The sequence below is a fragment of the Narcine bancroftii genome, chromosome 7, assembly GCF_036971445.1.
Source record: "Narcine bancroftii isolate sNarBan1 chromosome 7, sNarBan1.hap1, whole genome shotgun sequence".
NCBI lineage: Eukaryota > Metazoa > Chordata > Chondrichthyes > Torpediniformes > Narcinidae > Narcine > Narcine bancroftii.
In genome coordinates, this window is record NC_091475.1 from 165,244,951 (window position 1) to 165,268,890 (window position 23,940).

The 23,940-nt window shown below is 39.1% G+C and overlaps 1 protein-coding gene across 5 annotated transcripts in view; it reads right to left on the minus strand.

The window, feature by feature from the left end:
• Positions 1-299: 299 nt before the first annotated feature.
• Positions 300-23,940, minus strand: part of LOC138739323 (four and a half LIM domains protein 2-like) — a 43,778-nt gene continuing 20,137 nt past the window's right edge. For 3 of the 5 annotated variants that reach the window (XM_069891123.1, XM_069891122.1, XM_069891124.1), the window contains exons 2-6: positions 21,367-21,548; positions 10,280-10,454; positions 7,442-7,611; positions 4,832-5,018; positions 300-1,291 (exon numbers count right to left, since the gene is read on the minus strand). In XM_069891123.1, coding sequence (XP_069747224.1) covers positions 1,140-1,291; positions 4,832-5,018; positions 7,442-7,611; positions 10,280-10,454; positions 21,367-21,522 — 840 coding nt within the window. In that variant the 5' untranslated portion in view covers positions 21,523-21,548 and the 3' untranslated portion in view covers positions 300-1,139. Of the gene's footprint in view, positions 1,292-4,831; positions 5,019-7,441; positions 7,612-10,279; positions 10,455-11,298; positions 11,699-21,366; positions 21,549-21,730; positions 21,755-23,940 lie in introns of those variants that run through there. The other 2 variants (XM_069891125.1, XM_069891126.1) reach the window with 2 other exon arrangements.

Here is a 23,940-nt window from a genome sequence, read left to right on the forward strand (position 1 = left end):
CTCAATATCATGTATCTATATAACATTACATTGATCAGCTTTAGAGATGATTCCTCTCCCACTAATCCCTGAAAATGCAGCTAACTCACTATGATGAACCAGTATATTAGAATAATGGGAAAATCAATGGTGATTCTAGTGAATTCCTGATGAAGGATTTCAGACCAAAATATTGCCTTCTATGGTTGATATCTGACCCATAGAGTTCTTCCAGCGTTGCTCAAGTTACCCAGCATCTGAAATCTCTCCAGTTTACCAGTGATTCTAACCTTCCACCCATTGTGTAGGTTTCAAACATAATTCTTTATTTACTGTACAATTGGATCAATGCCATGGAAAACCAAAATACAGTACTTAGTTCAGATGTTACAGCTATTCTTCACAAATAGAATACAAAAACATTTTCTTGGATTTATTAATACATTTAATATGACAAAATTTTCATGGCTGAAAATATGAAATATGTAGAGGCACCTACAATAATTATTTACTATTTATTCATAATCATGCAGTGTAAGTTTTACTTTCAAACATGCTTTGCTGTAAGTGAATGCAGATAGCAGACCAAATCACTTGGTTATAAGTTTCAGCTCAGATGCAGGCCTTGTCAATTCACAGGTCATTGCAAACATTGTACCACTGTTGTACCATCTCAAATGATGAAAGAAAACCCCCTTCAATGTTCTATCACCAAAATGTTCAACCTTTGCTTGGATAACATGCACTATAATGTTATGATAGTTAGATTATAGGGATGTTTCTTTTGGTCAATTACATGGTGTAAGAAAATAGAGGGTTATAGGTGTGATATAGTGAAAAAATTAGATTGTTGTGGAGTCAGTTTACATGGGTCAGCACAACATTATGGGCTGAAGTACCTGTACTGTGCTTTAATGTTCTATGTAAGTGCCTTCCCACTAGATTAAAATACTAGTTTTTCATTCATCCCATTTTACTCATGCAAATTCTCTGTGAATTCACAATGAACTCATAAGCTGCTTTTAATAATTTGTCTGAATTGTCAAGCTCAATCACATTACATCTAAATGTGGGCAATTCACGTCACTGCAGTCGACTGCTTTGTTCGAATGCAGCTGCAGTCAACGATGCTGTAGGATCTGTTCCTGACTTCTTTTCTCTCACAGATTCTTCCCACACTCAGGGCAAAGGATGTCATCTTGCTCTGTGAGGAATCCACAGCCCACCAGTGACACGGCACATTTTTTACAGTTGAAACAATCATTGTGCCACTGACGTTCCTCAAATGAGATGTATTTGGTTCCTCCAAGACCTGAAAAAAAAATCAATTGCAAAGAGGAGGTAATCAGATGTTGAAGTACCTAGAGTGTCCCGCCGAACAATGGACAGAAATGTTGTTGGGAAACTCCCTAAATATCTGGAACAAATGAGAATTAGGTCTATTTTGTTTGGCTTTTATCAGAATCCTGATATGCATAGTCCTATATCCATGATCCTTCTTTCTTACAGTTCAGATAAAATGAACATTGCAACATTGACCAACATTGTTGGTCTGTTCTGAACATCAATCCAAACTCAGTTTGTTAACATGATCATTTATTTTCACTGCCACCATATTTCCTGCCTCAGTCCTGTCATTCTGTCCACATCTTTTTCAAAGCTAGGCTCAATGGTTCCATAAAGAAACATTGCAGATGATGGAATTTTGAGCAAGCAATGAGAAATTGGAGGAACTCAATGGGTCAGGCAGCATCCATGATCTGTCAACATTTTGGATTGGGACCCTTTATTGAGACTAAAGTAGGAAAGAGATAGCAAGCATAAAGATAGCATGCTTCCCACTTTAGTCTCAATATAGAATCCCAATGAAAAACTGACTGACCACTTCTCTCCATGGATGGCTGCCTGACCTGTTGAGTTCCTGTAGCCTCTAATTGCTTGCTCAATGGTTCCATTATTCCTCTGGTCAGCATTCAACTCAGTGAATTCTGTTGTGAACATCCCACTCTAGTCTAAATCCTATGCATTCATTGCCCTGATATACTTGTTCATCGTTCACTGTCCATGGCTGGTTGACAGATAATGAGTGTTTATTATCATACACATAAGTACAACATACAAATACACTGAAATTCTTCTTACTCGTTGCAGCTATACAGATATGTAAATTACACTAAAAGCAATGTATAAAGATAAATATATATAAAAGGATGGATAAATATTCACATTTGCAATTAGTGCAAAGCAAAATGTCATGCAGACAGATTTATGATCCTGGAGTAGGGTTATGGTTAGGGGTAGTACAGGAAGGTTCAAGAGCCTGAGAGCTGACAGTTAAAAAAAAATTCTTGAACCTAGAACAGCCAGATGTCAGGCTTCTGTACCTTCTGCCTGAAGGTAGCAACAAGAAGAGAGCATGACCAAGGTGATGGGATCCTTTATGATCCTTCTTGGTTGCTTTATTGAGGCAACACCTTGTGCAGGTGTCTTCAATGGATAGGATGTTGTTGTCTGTGGTGGAATTGGCCATCGTGGTAGTTGAGCCCCTCATGGAGTTTGTAATTTGCTTCTTGCCCCTCCTGGCCTCGTTAATTCTATAGTTTTCTTTTACATTACAGGTTAGATAATGAGATGTAATGGCTGCAGTTTATATGGCTTTCAATGACAATTCAACAACTTAAGAGATTTATTGTAAGCTTTCAGCTCAATTATTTTTTTCTTTGGGACTGATAAATAACTAAGAAATAACCAATCATTTCTGCCACTGACATTCCTGAAATGAGACGTACTTGGTTTCTCCAAGACCTGAAAAAAATTGCAAAGGGAAGGTACACAGATGCTGAAGTATGTAAAGAGTGCTCTGCCAAGCAACGGAGAGAAATGTTGCTGGGAAACACCCTAAATATCTGATACAAGTGAGAATTTGGGCTACTCTGAAGGAAATAGAAAACTTATGGAAGGAACATGGATAGAGACAAGGCAGGTACAATACAATAATGGTAAGATGTCAAGAAGTGCATTAGGTGCATCAGAATAATGTCTACATTAAATGGTATAATTTCATGTCTAATTCCCTTCTCAATCAATGCTCTAACAATGCTCTCATTCCTTAAGGACTTTAAAATAAAAATTAACCAGGCTTCAATATCTACTTTAAAAAAACTACTTTATTAACACATGGAAGGATTACCATATCATAGAGAAAATACTATATCAATGTGGCGATACGGCCACCAGCCTACTGCAGGGGGCGATCTCTGTACCTTCAGGAAGACCTAGCTGGCTGTCAATCAGCTGACCTGAATAGACCTCCTAGGGGGCTGTCTCCACTTGGCCGGCTATCAATCAGCTGACCTGAGTAGACCCCCTAGGGGGCTGACTCCACCTGGCCAGCTGTCAATGAGCCAGGCCCTCCTGAGCCAGTCACACAGGGAACCACCAAGGCATGAACTGGTGTTCAGACTTTTACTGGAATAAAGCCTATTGTACAGTCTTTCAAATTTTGTGCTTGCTTGCTGCTACCTCCGCGCACCACACAATGAGAGTATATGTACCCTTAAGCCTTGGGTTTGGGTCAATTGGATGGTCAAATGAAGCCACCTTGCCTGGAACAGAGATGGACAGGCAATCAATCCATTGGCAGCAGCTGTGCCACATTTAAATATTTACTTGAGGGTGGATAAGTGTAGGCCTTGTGAAACCTGGCCGCCTGTGCAGTGGACAAGTGTTTTTCCAGTACTGTCAATGGCCATGAGGAATAAAAAGGCTTCCTCCACCTCCTGCTCTGAACCTTCCTCCAGATCCCTGATCATTGAACCTCCTACAATGGACAATGTTCATCATTATTGAACCCCCACTTCCTACCTCCTTTTGCAATCAATCCACAACAGCTCCCACCTATTCTGTACAGGGACCTCCCCAAACCTTATCATGTTCCTTGTAAGCAACAGAGCCTACCTGGGCCTACAGTATCTTCTTAGGGAGCTCTCTCACTTACCAGGTAGCCAAGCCTGTCAGTCTGATTGACCTCTGGGCAGGAAATCTAAAGTAAATCAACATCAGCACTCTTGAATGGAGCAACCCTTACTTTAGTTGAAAAAGCACGTGTGAATGTCATGTATCCGGATGTGATGCTTTCAGAGCCAAACAGCCTATTGTCGTACTTAATCCGTGCTCAAATCACTTAGAGTACTTATGCAATACACAAATGTGCGGGAGATCATGTAGCATCTATAGGAAGTAAAGGGTAACCAATGTTTCGGGCCTGGACTCATATACCTAACGGAGGGCCCAGACCCAAAAAGTTCATTCCCCTTTACTTCCTATGGATGCTGTGTTTCTCTAGTATGTTTGAGTATTGCACTCTTGTTAGATACTCTTGTTTAACTTATGACACTTGGTTTTCTGCTTGAGTATCAACTTCAATATCGCTGGCAAGGAATCTCACGCCATCTGAGAAAGAGCATAAACATAAAGTAGGTCAAAGTGCAGAATGGAAACTGAAGAATGAGGGTAATTAATGCTTTCAACAATCGGACAGTAACCTAGAAAGCAGATCGCCAATGAACAGATTTCAATGGAAAGGAAACTGAATGACCGGCAACCAACCTATTATGTTGAATTACTACCTCAGCAAGAAGGTGACATTTTCATCCCATACACTACAAGATTCTAATTTGGTTTAAACATTTTCCAGCACCAGCAGGGACTCAATGGGCTGAAAGGCCTTCTTCAGCATTGTTTGACTCAATGACCTGATGTAAAATGGATCTGCTCTGTTGCGTGGCCATTACAAAAGATCCGCTGGTAATAGTTTGATCCTTTCACAACCCCATCTTACTGAAGAACTTACCGATGATTGGGTTGGTACAGCCAGCACATTTTTTAGCATAGAGATGACTGAAGCAATCCAGGCAGTAGGCAAATTCATCTCGGGAGGTGAATTGTTGTCCCGTCAATGGCTTTTTACACCCTGCACACAGAAAACACTCTTTGTGCCAGGGCTGATCATGGTAAGTGATCCCTCCTGTGGTAATTGCCTGGTTATCAAGATAAAATGTAGATGACTAGTTATTTCATCTTCCACAGGGAAAAGGACAATGAAATAGTTGAGTATCTTCACTTAAAGTATTGAATCTACAGAAGGGAAAGATAAAATCAGATCATTTCTTAAATTTACGTAAGAATTTATTTGTGGAGGGCAAGAAAACAAATTAATGAATCTAAATATTTATTTTCAATTATGGAAACTGAGCATTACTTTAAGAATGCTATTGTATTGTTGGTAAAATTATATGACATGCTGTTTAATTGGATAAGGCAATGAAAATGACTTAAAATTAGGAATATTCTCACAACATTAAAAGAAGTGTCATCAAAATTCTTGCAGCCAATTAGGTACTGACAGTAATCATCCGTCTCCTTTGCTAATCATTACCTGGCTTTGAGGACAAAGCATCTAAAGTCTAAAGTGAATTGTGAGCTTTGGCTGTAAATGGCTACACCAGGTCAAATTTGTTTTTCAAAAGTATACTTTATTTATAAAGTATAAAATATAAATTTGTATATTTCCATTCACAGGACAAGAATTATGACAATTAATAACTTAAGGTTAATATGTCATCCAGGCAGTCAACCTTGCTTAGGGCTGAGATATCAAACTTCAATAAGGTGACAGAGAAAATAAGGTGATGCTCAGGTGGCCATATTTTCTGCTGATTACGTTCCAGTGGACTTACATTTAAATAATTGCCCTCCACAAGAACTCTCTTTGATCATGTTGAGAGCCAATCAGGCTTGGACTCATTTGATGCTATTCTGTGTCTTTTTGTTAACTTAATCTGGCTGGTACCTAACTCCACCTACCCAATCTTCTTTCCTCACCTCACCCTTGCAGTTTTTATTCATTTGCTGAGCTGACAGGAAGGCAATGAGAGTTCGTGCTAATGTTACTGGCAGTGATCTCACGGGAAAGTTCACAAATGTATTGGGGATGGGGTCCATCTCAGAACGTCTATGTTGCAAAATCTTGTGATATCATTCATGAATATAAGTGCAAAAAAAATGTGAATACAAGAAATTTGAAATATAAGCAGGCCATTTAAGTGCTATACATAGAGAAACAGATTTACTCTTTCAGGCTGATGATGCTTTGTTAAAAATGGTTGAAGTGGACACAAAAATATAAATTGCATCTGGGTGGATTAATTGTTGAGCATAAGAAAGAAAATAATAGACATGTCTCAGTACCTAAGCCCCAGATTGGCAGCAAATAAGTCTTTTCTTTGATGGAAATATGGGCAGAATGTCCAGAAGTGAAGGATTTATAAAGATGATTAGTTAAGCAGATGTGTTGTTTTATCATATTTTACCTTGTTGCTTGTTCCTAAAAAGTGAAACAGAATCATTGCCTGTGGGTTTCTCCCATCACATAAACTCCAGTTTACCTTCTCAAACAGTTGTAGAATTCCAAGCAAGGTTTTCTATCTATGAGTAATTAAAAACAAGCAAAAACCGCACATGCTATCAATCTGAAATAAAATTGTAAATGATGGAGATACTCAGCAGGCCAGGCAGCATCAATGAAGTGAGAAACATAATTAATTATTCAATCAACAGTAGATGAAAGGCCATCAAACTACATCATAGATGTAGCTGATTTGCTGAGTGTCTTCAACTTCTTCTAAAATACTTTTTTTTTTACATTTTCTAAGATACCTTCCTATATTCTGAATTACTTCGGGGCAGGACAACTCCAGAAACCTGGTTTCAATCCTGACCTCAGGTGCTGTCTATGTGCATTTTGAATGTTCTCTCCATGAGTATGTGTTTTCTTCAGAGTGACCCAGTTTTCTTACACATCGCAAAGAAGTGTGGGTTATTGTTCCTTATGTGTGGGTGAGTGGTAGAGCCTGTCAGGAGCTGGGGGAATGGGGTGTATAAAATGAGACTTGTATAAAGAATGCTGGATACTTAATGGTGTGTGTAAACTTGATAGAACCATAGAACATATACAGTAGTACAGAAACAAACTTTTTGGATCATATCGTCCATGTGAAATTATTTATTCTGCCTACTCTCCTTGACCTGCACCCAGACAATAGTCCTCCATATCCCTCCAAACCAATACCGATCCAATCTTCTCAGAAATTTCAAAATTTAGTTCATATCTACCATCTCCACTGCAGCTCGTTCCACCCTCCCACCACCCTCTTAGTGAAGAAATTCCTTTACATGCTCCCCTTAAACAACTTTCACCTTTTACCATTTATTGACGTCCTTGAAAAAAGCCTGTTAGCATTTATGCGATCAATGCCCTGATAATCTTGTATACCTCTGTCAAATCTCCCTCATTCTCCTTTGCTCCAGGGAATGAAGTACTAATTTACACAACCTTTCCCTATAATTCAGCTCTTCAAGTCCCAGCCCACAACCTTGTACATTTTCTGATGAGCGAGCTCACCTTCTTGCACTGCACACAGTGCATGGCAAACTGCTTTTCATAGCAAGGTGCACAATAATTCTTATCATCTTTAGGAATGAAGCTCTTGGTGCCCATTGGCTGTTGGCAGTGGTGACAGATGAAACAAGTCTCATGCCAGCTGTTACCCTTATGTTCTATCTTGCGAGTGCCTATATTTTGTTAAGAGATGATGCAAAGGGAAATTAAAATTCAGATGGTTCTAATTGCTTTCATACTAACTAATTTTTTAAAAGTTAATAATTTAAATAGACTACATTGGTTGAAATCATCAAACCATGAAAACACCATTCTTCCTCTACCATCTGTTTGAACTTATCAAGGTTTACCCAACAAAGAGTAACTTTATTCACACATGTTAAGTCATAACTAGACTGCTCGATGAGCACAAGGCCAGAACTCTGGAGGAAAATATTATCAACGGATATATTCAGACATCAGTATTGGTGCTGGATTTCTTCAGTCATAAACCTGCCCACATATACGTCTGAGTGTGTGTGCGCGAGTGTGTGTAAAACATGTTCTATGTTTTTAAATTAAAAATATCCATTACAGGGTCAAGTAAACTATCTAATATAATTTTTATGATTATTTCACATTAATCACAAAATGATATTCAATTTCAACATCTAGGAGTTAAGCCAAAATGCTCAAAACTTAGAGTTGCAACAAAAGGTCATCGCTCATTGGAAGAGGCTGTAATACAAGTTGAATTAGGTAGCATTGAAATGAAGTGCATGTTACGTAAATTATTCTGTTGTAGCAAGTCACTTATTGCTTGTTGAAGGAGTGATCACTGCATATTGGTTATTAGCCATTAGCAACATTAATTTGGCATTATATTTACATCAACCTGTCATTACAGAGGTTGAGTTAGACATTGCTGACACCGAGAATAACAACAGCTATCTGTTAAGATAGAGAATGAATGAATTTATTACCTGAAGTCTGATGTACTTATGAAATGTTTTTTGTAATATAATGAACCCATTGATGATTCTTTGATGCATTGCCAATGTTATTAAACAAGGAATGCCACAAGTATTGCTACATACTTTCAAATAACCGCAATTCAATACCAAATTATTCTGATTTGAAACTGTAACCGTTTCTTTTTTCCGCTGATGCTGCCTGGAGTGTATTCTGTTTTTTCTGTTTTATTCCAGATTACTTATAGCTATAGTTTGTTTGATATTCAGGGAATAGTTCAACCTAATCAATGCATTTCTTGAGTATTCCTAGCTTAAACTTAGAATTTTATCACATTTCATGCTTTGAAACAATACATTTTTCCTAATAACTTTGGTGCAATCACGGAAACTGTCTTCTCCTCATAACCAATCAGAAAGTGTGTGTGTGTGCGTGTGCGCGGGGCGCTTTTGTTACTGTACGATTTACAGAAATCGAGAAACAGAATCAGTCTTGCTGATTTACTCTGTGGCCTTTTAGGTTTTTTATAAATAAATGGAAAGTCTGGAACCAAACATTCCCAGCAAAGTTGTCAGTTTTAAGATCATCAATAGATCTGAGGATGGAGCAGAGAAGTGGGAATGATATAAAATATCAGTGTGATTTACTAACTTTACTAATTTTTTATATTAAGTTTGAGTTAAATATGTTTCATCTTAACTCCGTTTGTTAAATATATGCATTTAAGTTTGATTTAAATATGTTTTTTAAGTCTGATATCTTAGTATTAATTACTTTTCTTTTTGTTAGTATTTTAATCGGTTATGTTTTTGTTTTTTTTTGTAAGTGGGTTTTTTTTCTCACATATATTATTAACTTTATTAATTCTTCATTCTTTATTTTTGAGTTGGGTTATTAATGTGTAATAATTATTGGGGAGGGTATAGTTTATTTAGATAACTGAAACTGTATTGTAATTTTATTATTTTATTCTTAATTTTTTTTAATGTAATCCTATATGTTATTCATGTTATAAAATCTTAAATAAAGTTTAAAAAAATATCAGTGTGATTTAATTGAATGGTTATGCAGCCATGAGGAACCAAATGCCAACTCCTGCTTCAATTTATTTTCCTACCTTATTAATATATGGGACACCCCATCTACCACACAGTTTCATTCTCCATATAAATTGGAATTAAACTCATTCTTGCTGTTCAACAACTAAATCAGATGGAAACACTGAAATTGCAGGAAACAAAAGGATAGAATATTTTCTGCCTACCGTTACATGATTCTGAAGAACCAATTCCTATTAATAGGGGGTAATGTCAACTACTATATTTTCTTATTTGCCACACCAACCTCCCACACTTTGATAAGTCCTGACTGACCCAGACAACTGTGTAGTACTGTGGTTATAAGAGCTGGTCAAAAGATGGGATTCTGTGGAGAATGCCTCATAAACTAACTCCCCAGAAGCTATAATCCAGAAGATACCTCAGAAGTGTAATGGAATACAACCCACTTGTCTGTCCCCATTAACAAACCTAAGCTTTCTGGTAAACAGTGCACATCACTTATTAGAAAAAGACTGGTCTTCTTCCACAACACCCTCTTAAATAGTCTCTGCTCATATGAGCAGAATGTGCATAGGAAGGTACACGTTCACTTTCAAGTTACACACTGACCTATCTTGGAAATTAATCACAATTCCTCCAGTATCACTGCAGCCAAATCCTGAATTGTGTACCCACCAGCATTGTGAGAGTACCTTCACCCCAGGAACAACAACTGTTCAAGAAAGTAGCTTTCTAAAGGCAAATGTTGATGGGGAATTAATGCTGGTCTTACCAGCTGCACACATCCTAGAAATAAGTAAAAACAAATGCCTGAAAGTTTTGCTCTGACCTGGAATTATTGCTTTCTTGCATTCATGACACACGGAGGAATACATATTTGTAAAACACTCTGTACATAGCAACCGCTCATCCTTGGTAGAGAACGGCTTATCCACCAGCGACTGCTTGCACTGGAAGCAATTGAAACAGGCTTCATGCCAGTGATGGTCTTTATAAGACAAGTCCTGTTGGAATCAAAAGATACAATAAAAACAAACAGCTAAAGCATCTCAAATTGCATATTAAAATGCCTTCCAGCTTTTAAATTAATGTTCTGTACTCTGTCCATAGAAGGAGAATGAATACTTGATATTTTCAATAGATAACGCAGATGTCTCTGGTTTACAGTTTTGTTTGACAAATAAAAACATGAATGGGTCAAAACTGACCTTGTGCACATTTACAGGAAGTGCACAGCACTAATAACAAAAAAATGAGTCCAATAACTCCCATGGAGATTCATTACTGTGGAAAAAGTGCATCAAAACTATTAACTTCTTTAGAAAGCAGAATCAGCCTTCTGATGTTTTGATTGGAAAGTAATTTATCTTTAAAGGTTTTCTCTTTTGTTGTATTACTTGCAGCAATTATAGAATATATTTGCATATTGTTGGGGTGATATATATGGGTCAAAGTACATAATGAAGAGATTGATGGTTAATCCAGACTAGTACTTGATGCCCCTCAGTTTAATGCCACTGCCAAAGTACAAAAGAAAATTAATGTGAAAAGACTCACTCTGCTACCCTAAATTGTGCAACACACACACACACACACACACACACACACACACACACACACACACACACACACACACACACACACACACACACACACACACACACACACACACACTGCCTTCACCATCACCCCTACTTTTGCAATTAATCTTTAGTGAGAGATAGATAGCTGTGGAAGAATGCCGTGGGCCAAAACGTACATACAATTCTAATCTAATAGCCTTTTATAATCATGCAAACTTATTAATACCATGGTTATGAACACTGCTATCACCATTAACTTACCTACCTATAAAGACTTAAGTGAAATCCATTTTGTCTTTGTGTGCTACTGGTAGTGCAGTCATCTCAAAGTCCCAGCAACCCAGGTTGAACTCACACCTCCAGTGTTGTCCTTGTGGAGTTTGCATGTTCCCTCTAGGACAGCATGGGTTTCCCCAGGTGTTGCTGTTTCCTCCCATATCCAAAAGCCAGTCTGTATGATCAGTAAATTGACAATTTTACATTGCCCCTGGTGTTAGCTGTGGAGTAGGATAATTGACGGGGTGTTAATGGGCATGTGTGAGTCTGGTTACAGGGAAATATGTGAAGAATGGGAGAGATGAAATTGTGTTGCAAGCAAGCCAGCATCATTTCAATGGACTGCAAGGCCGTCTTTTGTATTGTAAAAAAATATGAAATACTAAACTGAGGAACTTGTGATGCCCCATTTTGAACTCTTATGCATTTCAGACACAATGTGGCTCACAGTACAAAGAACTTCCTGCCTTCTAACCTAATTCTATGGTTTACAAATATATGGAACAAATAGGACCAGAGTATGTTTTTTGTGGTGAACTTATTAACATAAAAGGAAACCTTACAATGTCACCTTGATGGTTTAAATCAGTAGTGTGGAAAAAAAAATTCAAACAAAATCAGTGGCAATCAATGTCGCCAGCTTCTACCAAATGTGTAATATAATTTGCACTTGTTTGGCTGATAAAGTATTTTCTTGAAATACACAAACTAATCCTTTTTTAAAAAAATATCGATTCAAAGTGACATTTGGCTTTTTCTCCAAGGCAGTTTTAATTGGAAGTGGACAGGATAGTTATTTCAACAATAATTCTCAAACTCTGATTGAAACAATTGGTCAATATTTAGGGAGACAAATATATGCAAGAAACTTTCATAAATGACATTCATTTTGTAATTTAGATGACAACAAATGATCTCTAAAGTCTATCATATACCATCTGCAGCTTGTCTCGCATGATGCACTGTTTATGGCAATATGTCAAAAAAAATTTGTTGAAAAGTTTATGATAAGGAATGGGTTTGATGTCAAAATAATGTTAAGAACAGATGTTCTTAGGATCTCAAATTTTAGAAAATCTAAAATTGTGCCATCAGACTGTCAGTATTTTAATTCTTTAAGCAATGTTACTAAATAAGCAGCCATTAAAAGTAGGAATGAGTCATTGAATTACAATGGTCTGTAACTCTGTTTTTATTGTTTTGACTTTCTCAATTGGTGTAGTCAGCACTTAAAATGGAAAATAATAAACATAAATACGGTGCAATAAAATTACTTGATTGTGAAAATTGGAAGGGAATATTCAGCTGTCACCAAACCACCATTTTAAATTTAATTAAACAAACATACAACACGGTAACAGGCTCTTTAGGCCCCTGAGCCCATGCTGCCCAGTTACACCCAATTGACCCTGTATGTTTTGAACAGTTGGAGGAAACCCATACAGACATGTGGAGAAAGTACAAAGTCCTTACAGACAGTGCAGGATTTGAACCACTTGCATTGTTTAGCTATGTACTGTATATTTATGGTACTTTTATGTTCCAAATCAATGAGAAAGGCATTTTAAAATCTATTTTATCATTTGAAAAACACAAAAGCAAGTGATTACATTTTGTTTTGTTTCATAATAACATTTTTTAAGTTTTGAAGTCTTGCAGTGAAAGCACAGCGTTCTCCATACCAGGTGACATTGCACTTGCCCAGGTTTTGAATGCTTTGGAAGGCAATATTTTAACATCAATTGATGGTAACATTTAAAACATCAAGTTTTAAAAAAATAACTGATTTGCCACAAAGCAGCTTGTTTGACATTTGTCGCCAAGATTCCCCAAGCAAGTGATTCTTGCCACATCAGATTCCAAGATGCCATGTGCCATTTCGCCTGCTACATAAAATGTCCATGCATCATTGCACAACCTTGCATTGATCTCACGCAACAAGCATACGTCATCAATTATTAAGTCACTTCTCAGCCCCCACAGATGTATTCAGTTCATTCTTTAGTAATTCCAATCATACCACAGGCTAAATCTTCTCCAGCATTTCCTTTTGGTGAACTCTTTATCATTTCCTGTTTTGGCCATCTCATCCTTCTTCTCATTCAACATGCACAGATCATTAAGCATTGTTCATAGATAATCATACTACAAAAAATGTAGAGTAAACGCTTCTCCTATTTGAAGGTGAAAACAGGTAAAAATTGTTATTGTTAATCCATTTAATGACCAAAGAAATCCAAGGATCAACTAGAAAAAGAAATTAAATAGTTTATTCTTCATTGGAAAGTGTCAAAGTAAGCCAACGCTCATGTGCTCCTTCCTGACTCATGCAAGCAAAATCTGATCCATGTCGACCTGAGCAAGGCTTCCACCCCACCTTAACTCCATCCCTACCATCTCCTCTCTTCATTCCTTGCATCCAGCTCTTGCAGAGAATTCCAAAGCCCAACTAAGCTCTTGAAGGATTTATCCTAGTAAGAAAATGCCACATTATTATGAAGAATGAGCAAGGTTAAGGTGGAACAGGCTGGAGAGGCAGAATAAAGCACAAGATCACAGTTGATTAAAAAATACACAATTTTAAAATCAATGCTTGTTCTATGGACTGGACAGACAAGTCTGAACTATCACTGCAGCAACAACCTCCAATTATATAGAACTTTTAACTGAGCAAAAATGTCCCGTGAAAGAAAAAAATTATGCAGCCTCAAAAGGAAATGTTAAAATTGATATCCAAAAACACGGTCACAGAGTAATTTGAGGCTGTTAAAGAGAAAAAAGAGCAGGTGGGTTGACGTTTTAATCCTTTATATTCCATCTGTGTACTCCCAACCAAATGACGTTCACAACGACTTCTCCAATTTCTGTTAATCCTCTCATCTGAGTCTTTCTCTTTCCTCCTCTCTCTGTTGCCTTTCCTCTCGCTCCCTGCCCCTTTCCCTTCCTTCTATGGTCAGAGTGCTACCCTCAGCCCTCTCCCCCTACCACTTCTCAGGTTTTGTTTCTTCTACCATTCCATCTGTTGTCTGTTGGCCAGAGCTCCTCCCCCTGCCCTTTCCTCCTTCCCTCTTCTCCTCCTCCCCCTTCCCCTCACCTTTTTATTCAGACATTGCCTGTTTTATGATTATACCTGACAACCCATAGATTTAGTCTTCCCAATAGTCAGTTGGAAGAAATTTATTTTTATACAAGTTCTGGTTCTTGGACAAATGCTAATAATTTAATTCCAGTGGTTAGAGGGCCTTGGTGGAAGATGATCATCAGAAGGTCATCCTGTTGAGCTCAAGTTTACACAAATGAGAAGCTGAGAGCTTGGTAAAGAACATATTACAGGAACTTAATGAGAGAAAAACGGACACAAAAAAATCCATCAATAAATTAGTCATGGAGTAATATCGAATAAGGTTAAATGTCTGCCTTTTCATGTAAAGCAAGCTCCCTCACCATCGTTATAGGAACTTGACAAACAGAAATACAGTTCTTCAAAGGGAAAAAAAAATCAGCGAATGAGGTCCTCAGACCAAAGTTTGTGGATGGTCTTGAGGTCATTTACATCTTTGCCTGAGTGAAAACATGATGCGCTGGCTTTTGCAAAACCTGCAAACCAATCAGATGGATCAGGAGCATCTCTTCTACCTGACAATGATGATAAATCTAGCCTTCCTCATCCCTGAACCCATCTCCTCACTATTCCAACCCAAGCACACTCCACTTCACCACCTGCCCTGCTTGGATTGTAATAATTGTTGCTTTGGGTCAGCGGGCTGACCAGTGTCACCTCCCATCCGTCCAACAATGGCACATTGCCGAAAGAGTATGTCTGGAATGTAAATGAACTGTAAACGTAAGGGCATGGAAAGGACCCAATTGAGGAAAGGAGAACAAAAAAAGATAGAAAAATGTAAAAGAATTATCGCAAAAAGCTTCTCAAAGACTGAAAAGTACAGACCAGATAATTTTGAATTCCATCCTAATCTATAACTAGTTAACTAGTCTCAGATAGAACATTGGTTGAAAGATTAGTTACTTACCCAGAGCCACATGGCTGAGAACACCATCCAGTGTGTTGCTACTCAGGGCTGGAACCATACATGAGTGATGATATAATTGAGGCTGGCAGTTAAGTATTTGAATAAAAGTGGCGGGTCTCACTGTTAGTTCTCACATTTGTGAATCAAACCTGACTGATAGGTATACATTAATACAACATCATGTGGAGTTGGGAGCGCAATAATTGGCTGAGTAAGTTTGTGAGCAAGTCGTTCCTCATAATCGACATTCTCAAATTATATTGTTGAAATTGTGCCACAAATATGATCACTATGACTTTTAATGATGAAACACTAACACATGATATCATGAACTCTATGAATGGTTAGTTATTATCCCCACTCCAAACAAGCTGTGCTCAGGTAGGGAGCATTGATAAAAACAGTGGCAGTAAATCCTGAGAACACAGTTATATATGGCACTGGATAAAGTGGTGACTTACGGTAGACAAAAGTCAAAGAATTTCATGTATGTTACATACTAAATGTAGTATTCTGTGACAATAATGGAACCTTTTTACCTTTACCTTATAACAGGCCAATACCTATGATCTTTACACTATTAATGAGGCCAGGGCTAAGTAAAACAGGCATGTTAAGGTGCTGGAAAGATACCACCAATGCTGCATCTGGAACCTTATGGGGACCAACATCAACACGGTCTCACTGGCTAACAACCCAAGTCTTGGGGCCCTAGTTACATTCATTTGGCTACACTAGGCAGAAGATGTCTGATAACAGATTCCTGAAAGAGAATCTTCTTATTCTGTTATGGGGTGGCATGGTTGATGTAGCGGTTTGCGCAACACATTTACAGCACCAGTGATCAGGGTTCAAATCCCGCGCTGTCTGTAAGGAGTTTGTACGTTCACCCCATGTCTACATGGATTTTCCCCAGGGGCTCTGGTTTCCTCTACCATTCAAAAACGTACTGGGGGTGCAGGCTAATCTGTTGTGATTTGGCGGCATGAGTCAAAATGGCCTGTTACGATGATATGTGTCTAAATTTTTTAAAAATTACATTTAAAATAGAATGAGAGAAAATAAAGATTTTAGGATATTCTCAAAACCTTCTCCAGTTTGGCTCACACATTGGCCAAATCAGTCACCTCAGAATGCACAGGGCCAGGGCGGAATAAAGTCATCTTTGATAATGGCAGACTGCAAAAAAGAATAAAGGAGTCACTGCCTGTGGTTCCCAAACCGGAGTGCTCACTTTCTTTTCAGAGAGTACTAAATGTTACAGGATGTAATTTAGAGGGAAACGCAAAAAAATGAAAATATATTTAAAAATATATCATCATTATCATGGCCCATCACTTCACAAGCGAAGATGAACACGGTGCCTTGTAGCTCTTCTGCCCTCACAGAACTTTTTGACATTGTTGGCACATTGTGATGTGCCACTGCGAATCGTGGAACACCATGCAGTGTGATTTTTTTGCGAGGTCCTCCCAGTCAGTATGGTTGACATGGAATGACTGGAGACCACGTTTGATTAAGTCTTTGTGGCGAAGATGTGGGTGGCCAACAGGGCGGGGACCATCTGGTAGCCCACCATAGAGGACATCTTTGGGAAATCGGCCGTCCTCCATACGGACAATGTGGCCAGCCCACCGCAGGTGGTGAGCGCAGATGATTGAGTAGAGGTCCGTGCTTCCAGTCTTCCCCAGGACTTGGATGTTTGTGACTCTGTTGAACCAAGAGTAGCCTAGGATGGATCTGAGGCAGCGGAAATGGAATACGTTAAGGCGGTGTTCTTGCTTTCTGTATGTGACCCAGGATTCACAGCCATAGTGAAGAGTACTCAGCATGCAGACCTCGCAGATCTTCAACTTGGTAGAGAGGTGGCAGTTATCCCACACATGGACACAGAGGTGTTCAAAAGTAGTGGATGTTTTTCCCAGGCGAGTGTCCAGTTCTGCGTCAAGTGAGTTCATTGTTGTCATGGTGGTGCCCAAGTAGCAGAATTTTTCTACATTGGCGAGCACTGACCCATTGATGGTAATCGACGGAGTGTCATGGGTTTGTTGGCTAAAGACAACCATCTTGCCCAGGCTAATTTTCAGACTAAATTCAGTGCAGGCAGATGGAAATGCTTCACACAATGCTTGCAGCTCTGACTGGGAGAGAGCCACAAAGGCAAGCATCATCTGCATAGAGCAGTTCTCGAATCATAACTCTTCTGATTTTGGTCTTGGCCTGGAGTCGTGACAGATTAAAAAGTTTTCTGGAGCTCCTTGTGTGCAGGGCTATGCCCAAAGCTTCCAGAAAGGCATGGCGCAGAAGAGCAGAGAAGAAAATGCCAAACAGCACTGGAATGAGTATGCAGGCCTGTTTTACGCCACAGCGGATTGAGAACTCTGCTGATCTCGAACCATCAAATTGGACAGTGGCCTGCATGCTGTTGTGAAACTGGACGATGATGGACAGTAGTGTGTCAGGGAAGCCAAGGCGTTTTAAGACATGGAACAGGCCTGAGAAACTAACATAGTCAAAGGCCTTGGTGAGGTCGATGAAGCACACATAGAGGGTTTGTGTTGTTCGATGCATCTCTCTTGCAATTGGCAGAAGGTGAAGACCATATCGATAGTTGATTGAGATCGTTGAAAACCACACTTGGCTTTCAGGCAGCATTCTGTTGCCGATGGTTTGCAGGCGGGGGAGGATTGCACGACAGAGTATCTTCCCTACAAGGCTGAGCAGTGAGATGCCACGGTGGTTGTTGCAGTTTGGCGGTCACCTTTGTTCTTGTAAAGGGTCACAATGTTCACGTCCCACAGATCTTTGGGGATCCAGCGGTGGATCCAGTATGTTTTGAATACTATTATGAGCTCGGAGATGAGCGCTTCGCTACCAAGCTTCAAGATCTCAGATACCATTAATTCTAGGTGATGTGTTATTTTCCATGCAGTGGACTCCTTTTCTGACATCGGTGGTGGTAAATTTAGCATCTAGCCCTGCTAGGACAAGTAGCTGCGGCAGGGTGTTGTTGATGATGTCAGGGTCCACATCAACTGGTGTTGTGTAGAGAGATCTGTAACGTTCAACCCAGTGGTGTAGTTCAGAGTCAAGATCTGTGAGGAGACTCCCGTCGAGAGCGCGGAGAGGAGCGGTTTTCTTAGGTACTTTGATTCCGCTGTACATCCCTTTGATGTTGCCGCATTCGCAGTGTTCTCGATGTGCGCACTGAGATCTCTCCAGAATTCCTGCATCACAGTCCGGGTGGCTCTTTGAACTTTCTGCTTAGCAGATTGGTAAGCTGCCAGCGTTGAGGCAGACGTGTCCTCTGTAGTGCTGGGCGGGCTGCTCTTTTCTCAGACAGTATTGAAACAAACTTGCGCAAAACCAGTCAGACTGGTTTCATCTCTGGATTCCGAAAGCGGTTTTTGCACGAGCAGAAACAGAGCTTTCAGTTTCGTCCAGTTGTCGGGGTGTTCATCAACTGTGCACAGTGCAGGGTGGCTGCAGAAGAGCTCCCTGAACTGCTCCGAGCAAGTAGAGTCTTTAAAGGCAGTGGGGTGAAGTCAGGGCTATGGTTTTGCAGTGCCCCTGTGGAATCTTTTGGGTTGCAGCTTAATTCTGCATCGTACGAGAGCGTGGTCAGTGTTATAGTCAGCTGACTGCATGGTGTGACAGTGGGTGACAGCACTTAGTTGCCTCCTTCTGATGATAATGTGGTCAAGCTGGACGGGGGTGGGGGAAAGGGCGGCCATGGATGGGCAGGGGGGCAATGGACGGCAACGGACGGCTGCGGGCAACGGATGGCCAGGGCGGGCGTGGGGCGATGGGCCGTTGAGCTGGGTTGGGGGAAAGGCAGACCATTGAGCTGGGTTGGGGGGGGGGAGGCGAATCGTTGAGCTGAGTTGGAGGGGGGGGAAGCAGGCCGCTGAGCTGGGTTGAAAAAATATATATGACACATGAATTATCTCAACTAGAAAACTGGCTGCTGGTAACATTGGACAATGAAGATTTTGCTTTCTTGCTTTTCGGTGTATTTTATGGATTTTGGGCTGCTGATCACAAAATCTCCTTAAAAATTTCCTATCACAAACCGCTTTTCAGATACGTTTAACTTATTTTTGTGATTTCCTGTCATTTTTTGTCTACTCTAATGTTGCCCACAAAGTAAACTCTTTTGGTCAGTCCAAGCAGGCCTGGGCTTGTACTCAGTTCAGGTGCTATGCAAATATTGCCTTAGGCCTGGGCATGCTTGGAAGCAATTTAAAGATGGTGTTGAGAATTTTCTTGGCAACTACAGAGCACCAAACTACATCCAGCTGATTGACAACCTGCTTCAACCATGAAGTGCAGCATCTCATTGAGAATTTATTTTCTGCGTTCGCACTTGATATCTTCCCTGCTGATCTTGGACATCACTAGGACATTGCAACCATGGAAAAGCGGTATCAGGGAAACTGGAATCCATCAATGCTGGTGGAGTATTGTTGGTCATTGACACAAGAGGCATGAGATGCTCGATGAGTACAAATGGAAATCAGCCACAAACCCCTTTTAGGTCAGTTGAACTAATACAACGTGTCATCATCATTAAGTGATTAAACATGCTAAATTCAATAAATGTTTCTCCAACATCCTACATTATACAGCAAATCTGGAATTCTCTTTGAGTTCAGCTTGAAGTTGTCTATCATAATCCCCAATTTCTTTTCAGGAAGCAAACCTTTTGAAAAAAAATGTTGTCCAATATATTCCTTAGGACAACCGGAGCTCCCTTAAGAGGGAGGGTAAGCATTTATGGTGGATGGAATGTATTTTTAATCAACTCTGAACAAGTGAGGTTTTCATTCTAAGAGGTAGGGAAGCGCAGCATCTCCTGGCACAGGAACATTGAAGCCATCAAATAATTGAAAGCCAAGGTCAACCTAGTTTACCTTCTACCACACTAGTGGTTGCTTAATTAAATAGCAGCGATGTTACCCAATCAATCTCTATCAACAAAAAACTGAAGGCAGACATCTCACCAGTAGAGAATGTGGAAGCCCTAAATCCAAAGTCTGTTTCTACCAAATATGCTACACTTACCACATGTCTTGTCTCAAATTACACATACACTTACAGCTACAAAGAAGTGTTCAGTAGCTGTGGTGCTTGAAGCAGCTCATGCATCTAACACTAACAACAGCAACATTATAGAAACCAAATGAATTTAAAGACAGGCTAATTTACAAAATAAAACAATGCAACCAAGGAAAGTTTGTTCAAAACACCCAGAATGTCAAAGCAACAAGCCAAATCTTGATTTTTTGACATAGTTATTTGTGCTAAACATACAGTAATCTGAATTAAATCATTAAAATTAACATAACAAATTGAGAGTTTAGTATGGAAAACATTTGGTTTGTCACACAATTTGAATGAAACAATGTTAAATTATAATTTAACACTGTTTCATTAAGATCCATACCAACACTTCATTAATTGGGAATGTGATTTCCAGACCTTGTCTGCAATGTGCACCTGTCAATTTCTCTTCTCTGCTTGAAATGCCTTAAGAAAAATGAACAGTTATTTCTGTGTATTTAGACATACATACAGCACAGTAACAGCCCATGAGTCCATGCCGCCCAATTTACACCCCATTAATCTACACCCCTGGTACATTCTGAACAGAGGGAGGAAACCGGAGCCCCCGTAGAAAACTCACACAGACATGGGGAGAACATACAAGCTCTTTACAGATAGCGTTGGATTTGAACCCAGGCCCAGTCCCAATTGCTGGTGCTCTAAAGGTGTTGCGCTAACCATTACGTCAACCACGCTGCCTTTATCTTAATTACATTTAGAAAGATTTCCCTGAACCACATGGCTGTAATAAAGCAGCCAGCTACCAATGAATTACTATTATTGGTATTTTCATTATGGCATTGTTCAGTTATTTAACCCAGTGCTTTGAAATCCAGATAATATTTTAAAATTTCCAGTGTTAAATTTTGCATTTTACACCCATCACTCATCAATGAACAAAAATGAAAGATGATAGAGACCTTATTGTCGCAAGCAATTGGTTTCTTGCATTCTTCACAGGTATTAGAATAAAGACTTTCGTAGCATTTCACACAATAGGGTTTCTCCTCTTGAAGGATGTATTTCTTCCCAAAGAGGGTCTCCTTGCAATAGTGGCAGTTGAACTGTTCTGTCATTGTACTTTGTGGAGAGCTTTAAGCACCTAAAATTCAAAACAAGAGCAGGAATATGAAACATTTCTGATCATTTCAATGCTTTTCAGCACAGCTACATCTGATTGCGTTTATTCGTGAAAGGAATAGAATTATTTAAAGATTAGCACATCTAAATATATCAACCTGACATCAGACACGTAAATTGTGGCAGACAGGCACAGTCACTCACTGTTCCGATGGTCAGACATGAGGTAAAATGTTCAATCCTCGACCCCTAAGATCCATACATTTTGAACTGCTGCATGTCTTGTATCGAGTGTGTGTTGTGTTGAAGCAATGAGAGGCTGGCAACCTAATAAAACTGTGGTGTCATTTTACCATATAAGGGTATAAAAGCTTGGAAATCATCCTCTCTCAGAGCCTAGTTACAGCTGGCGTTTTGAACATTCTTTTTCTTTGGTTTATCATTTTCTACATGATTTCTCTCTAATTTGTCCTAACGATCAAGTTCTTTTCAACCTGCACAGAAATCTACAGCTTGTGAACATATCCTTGGATGACTTATCAATATAGATAATATTAAAATAATATCATCAAACCATTGTGACTTGAAATGTGTATAAGGTATAAGACTGGGATTAAATCAATGCAAGATTTTCTGTCTTTTTAGATTTTTGTATAAAATGATAAATCTGCATAGTAAGTAAGGTTATTATTATTATCACCCTTCTCCAGAGCTGAACATTTGCCTGCTTACTATAGCCTACAAAAATACTCTCAATATTTTCTGAAGTCTGAATTGCTTGTTTATGATAATAAACTCAATTTATTTAGGAGGGTGAATGCAAGAATGAGCGTGCTCCACTGAAAATGACGTTCATACAGTGTATGGATGTACATTTGTTTATTTCTCCTCATTATTCTAGTTCAAACTGGTTTTAATTATATTAACTGAAGGATTTGATTTTTAGGACTGCGTCCCAGATACAGTAAACACTCTCATTTCTTGTGTTTTCACTCTTGTATGAATTAACCCATTCTGTGATAACTTTGTGACTGACCCTATTTGTAGAAGGGCCAATCAAAGATCTGAATAGCAATCCAAAATTTCTCTGGCAACTAGAAAAAAGACTGTCATTAGCATTATAGGATCCCTGAATAACTATCCCTCATTATTTCTTCAGTTGCTTAACCAAGATTATATAACAAGAATATTTATTCATAGCGTGAGGACTTCTGTGTTCAAGCATCAAGAAGGGTTAATATTCTTTTCAAATTAAGTATTGGATCACGCTATCCTCCCAGTTCAAATTCTGGTGCCCTCAAACTATTCAATGAGTAGAACTTCCCTCATGAAAATGTTTGTTCTTATGTCAGATCTAAAATGTTTATTAATATTTGCTGTCAATCATCATCGAAGTCCCCTTAATATTTGTAAAATAAACTTCAGACCTCTGGAATGCAGACATCATCAATTGAATGGGTTTATTAAATATAGGTGCCAAGACCCAGCTGATGTCTCTTCAGAATGACCTTAGGAAGCCTAATCTAAAATTAATTAAGATTAGTTTCATAGCCATAGTCTGATGAACGTTTGTGATCTGTTAATCTTTGTTCTGATTCTATTTTGTAATGCTTTAGCTTTTATTGTGGAGGATTTTCTTTTGAGTTGGTCTTTAGACAAGTCTGCTTTCCCCTGACAATCGTGCCCTTCTTCAACCACAATCCACAATGGTGCACACAGCACAACATTAACAAGCGGTGATCAGAATAGTAAATGATAAAAGTGGATTACAAATTGCAATATGTATTCCTTATTTTAATATTTAGACCAAAACAACAATATTCTGGACACTCCATATAATTTCCAAGAGGAGTGAGGCTGCAGTTGAACTGCAAAGTTATTGAATTTGGATTGCTTGAACTGTTTTATTTATATCACATGTACCAAGATGAAGTGAAAAGCTTTATTTGTATGTGTACTGTCCAGTTGACCCATACTTAAGTATAACAGGTAGTGCAATAAAATGGAAGTGCAGGGCATGGGGTTACAAGGACAAAGTGTAGGGTTTAGAGAAAAGTTCATTTAAACGGTGCAGGGTCACTATTTTTTTACCAGCGAGATGATCACTCAAGAGACTTGTAGCAGCAGAAAAGAAACTGTCTCTGAATTTCGAGGTGCATGTGTTCAACCTCATGTATCTTCTCCCATGGAAAGAGGGTGAAGGGGGGGTGGATTAGCAGCTTTCCCGAGGCAGCAGGAGATATAGTCGGAGCTGACGGAAAGAGGTTGGTTTGGGTGATAGCTTGTGCTGCATTCACTCTCTCTGCAGGTTCTTGCATGGTGTTCTGGGCAGGTTGGTCCCATTGGGACAGGGAAAAGACGGTAGGAAAAGGGAACTGTGCTAGACAAAACAGGTGAGGCAGCTAGCGAAGAGG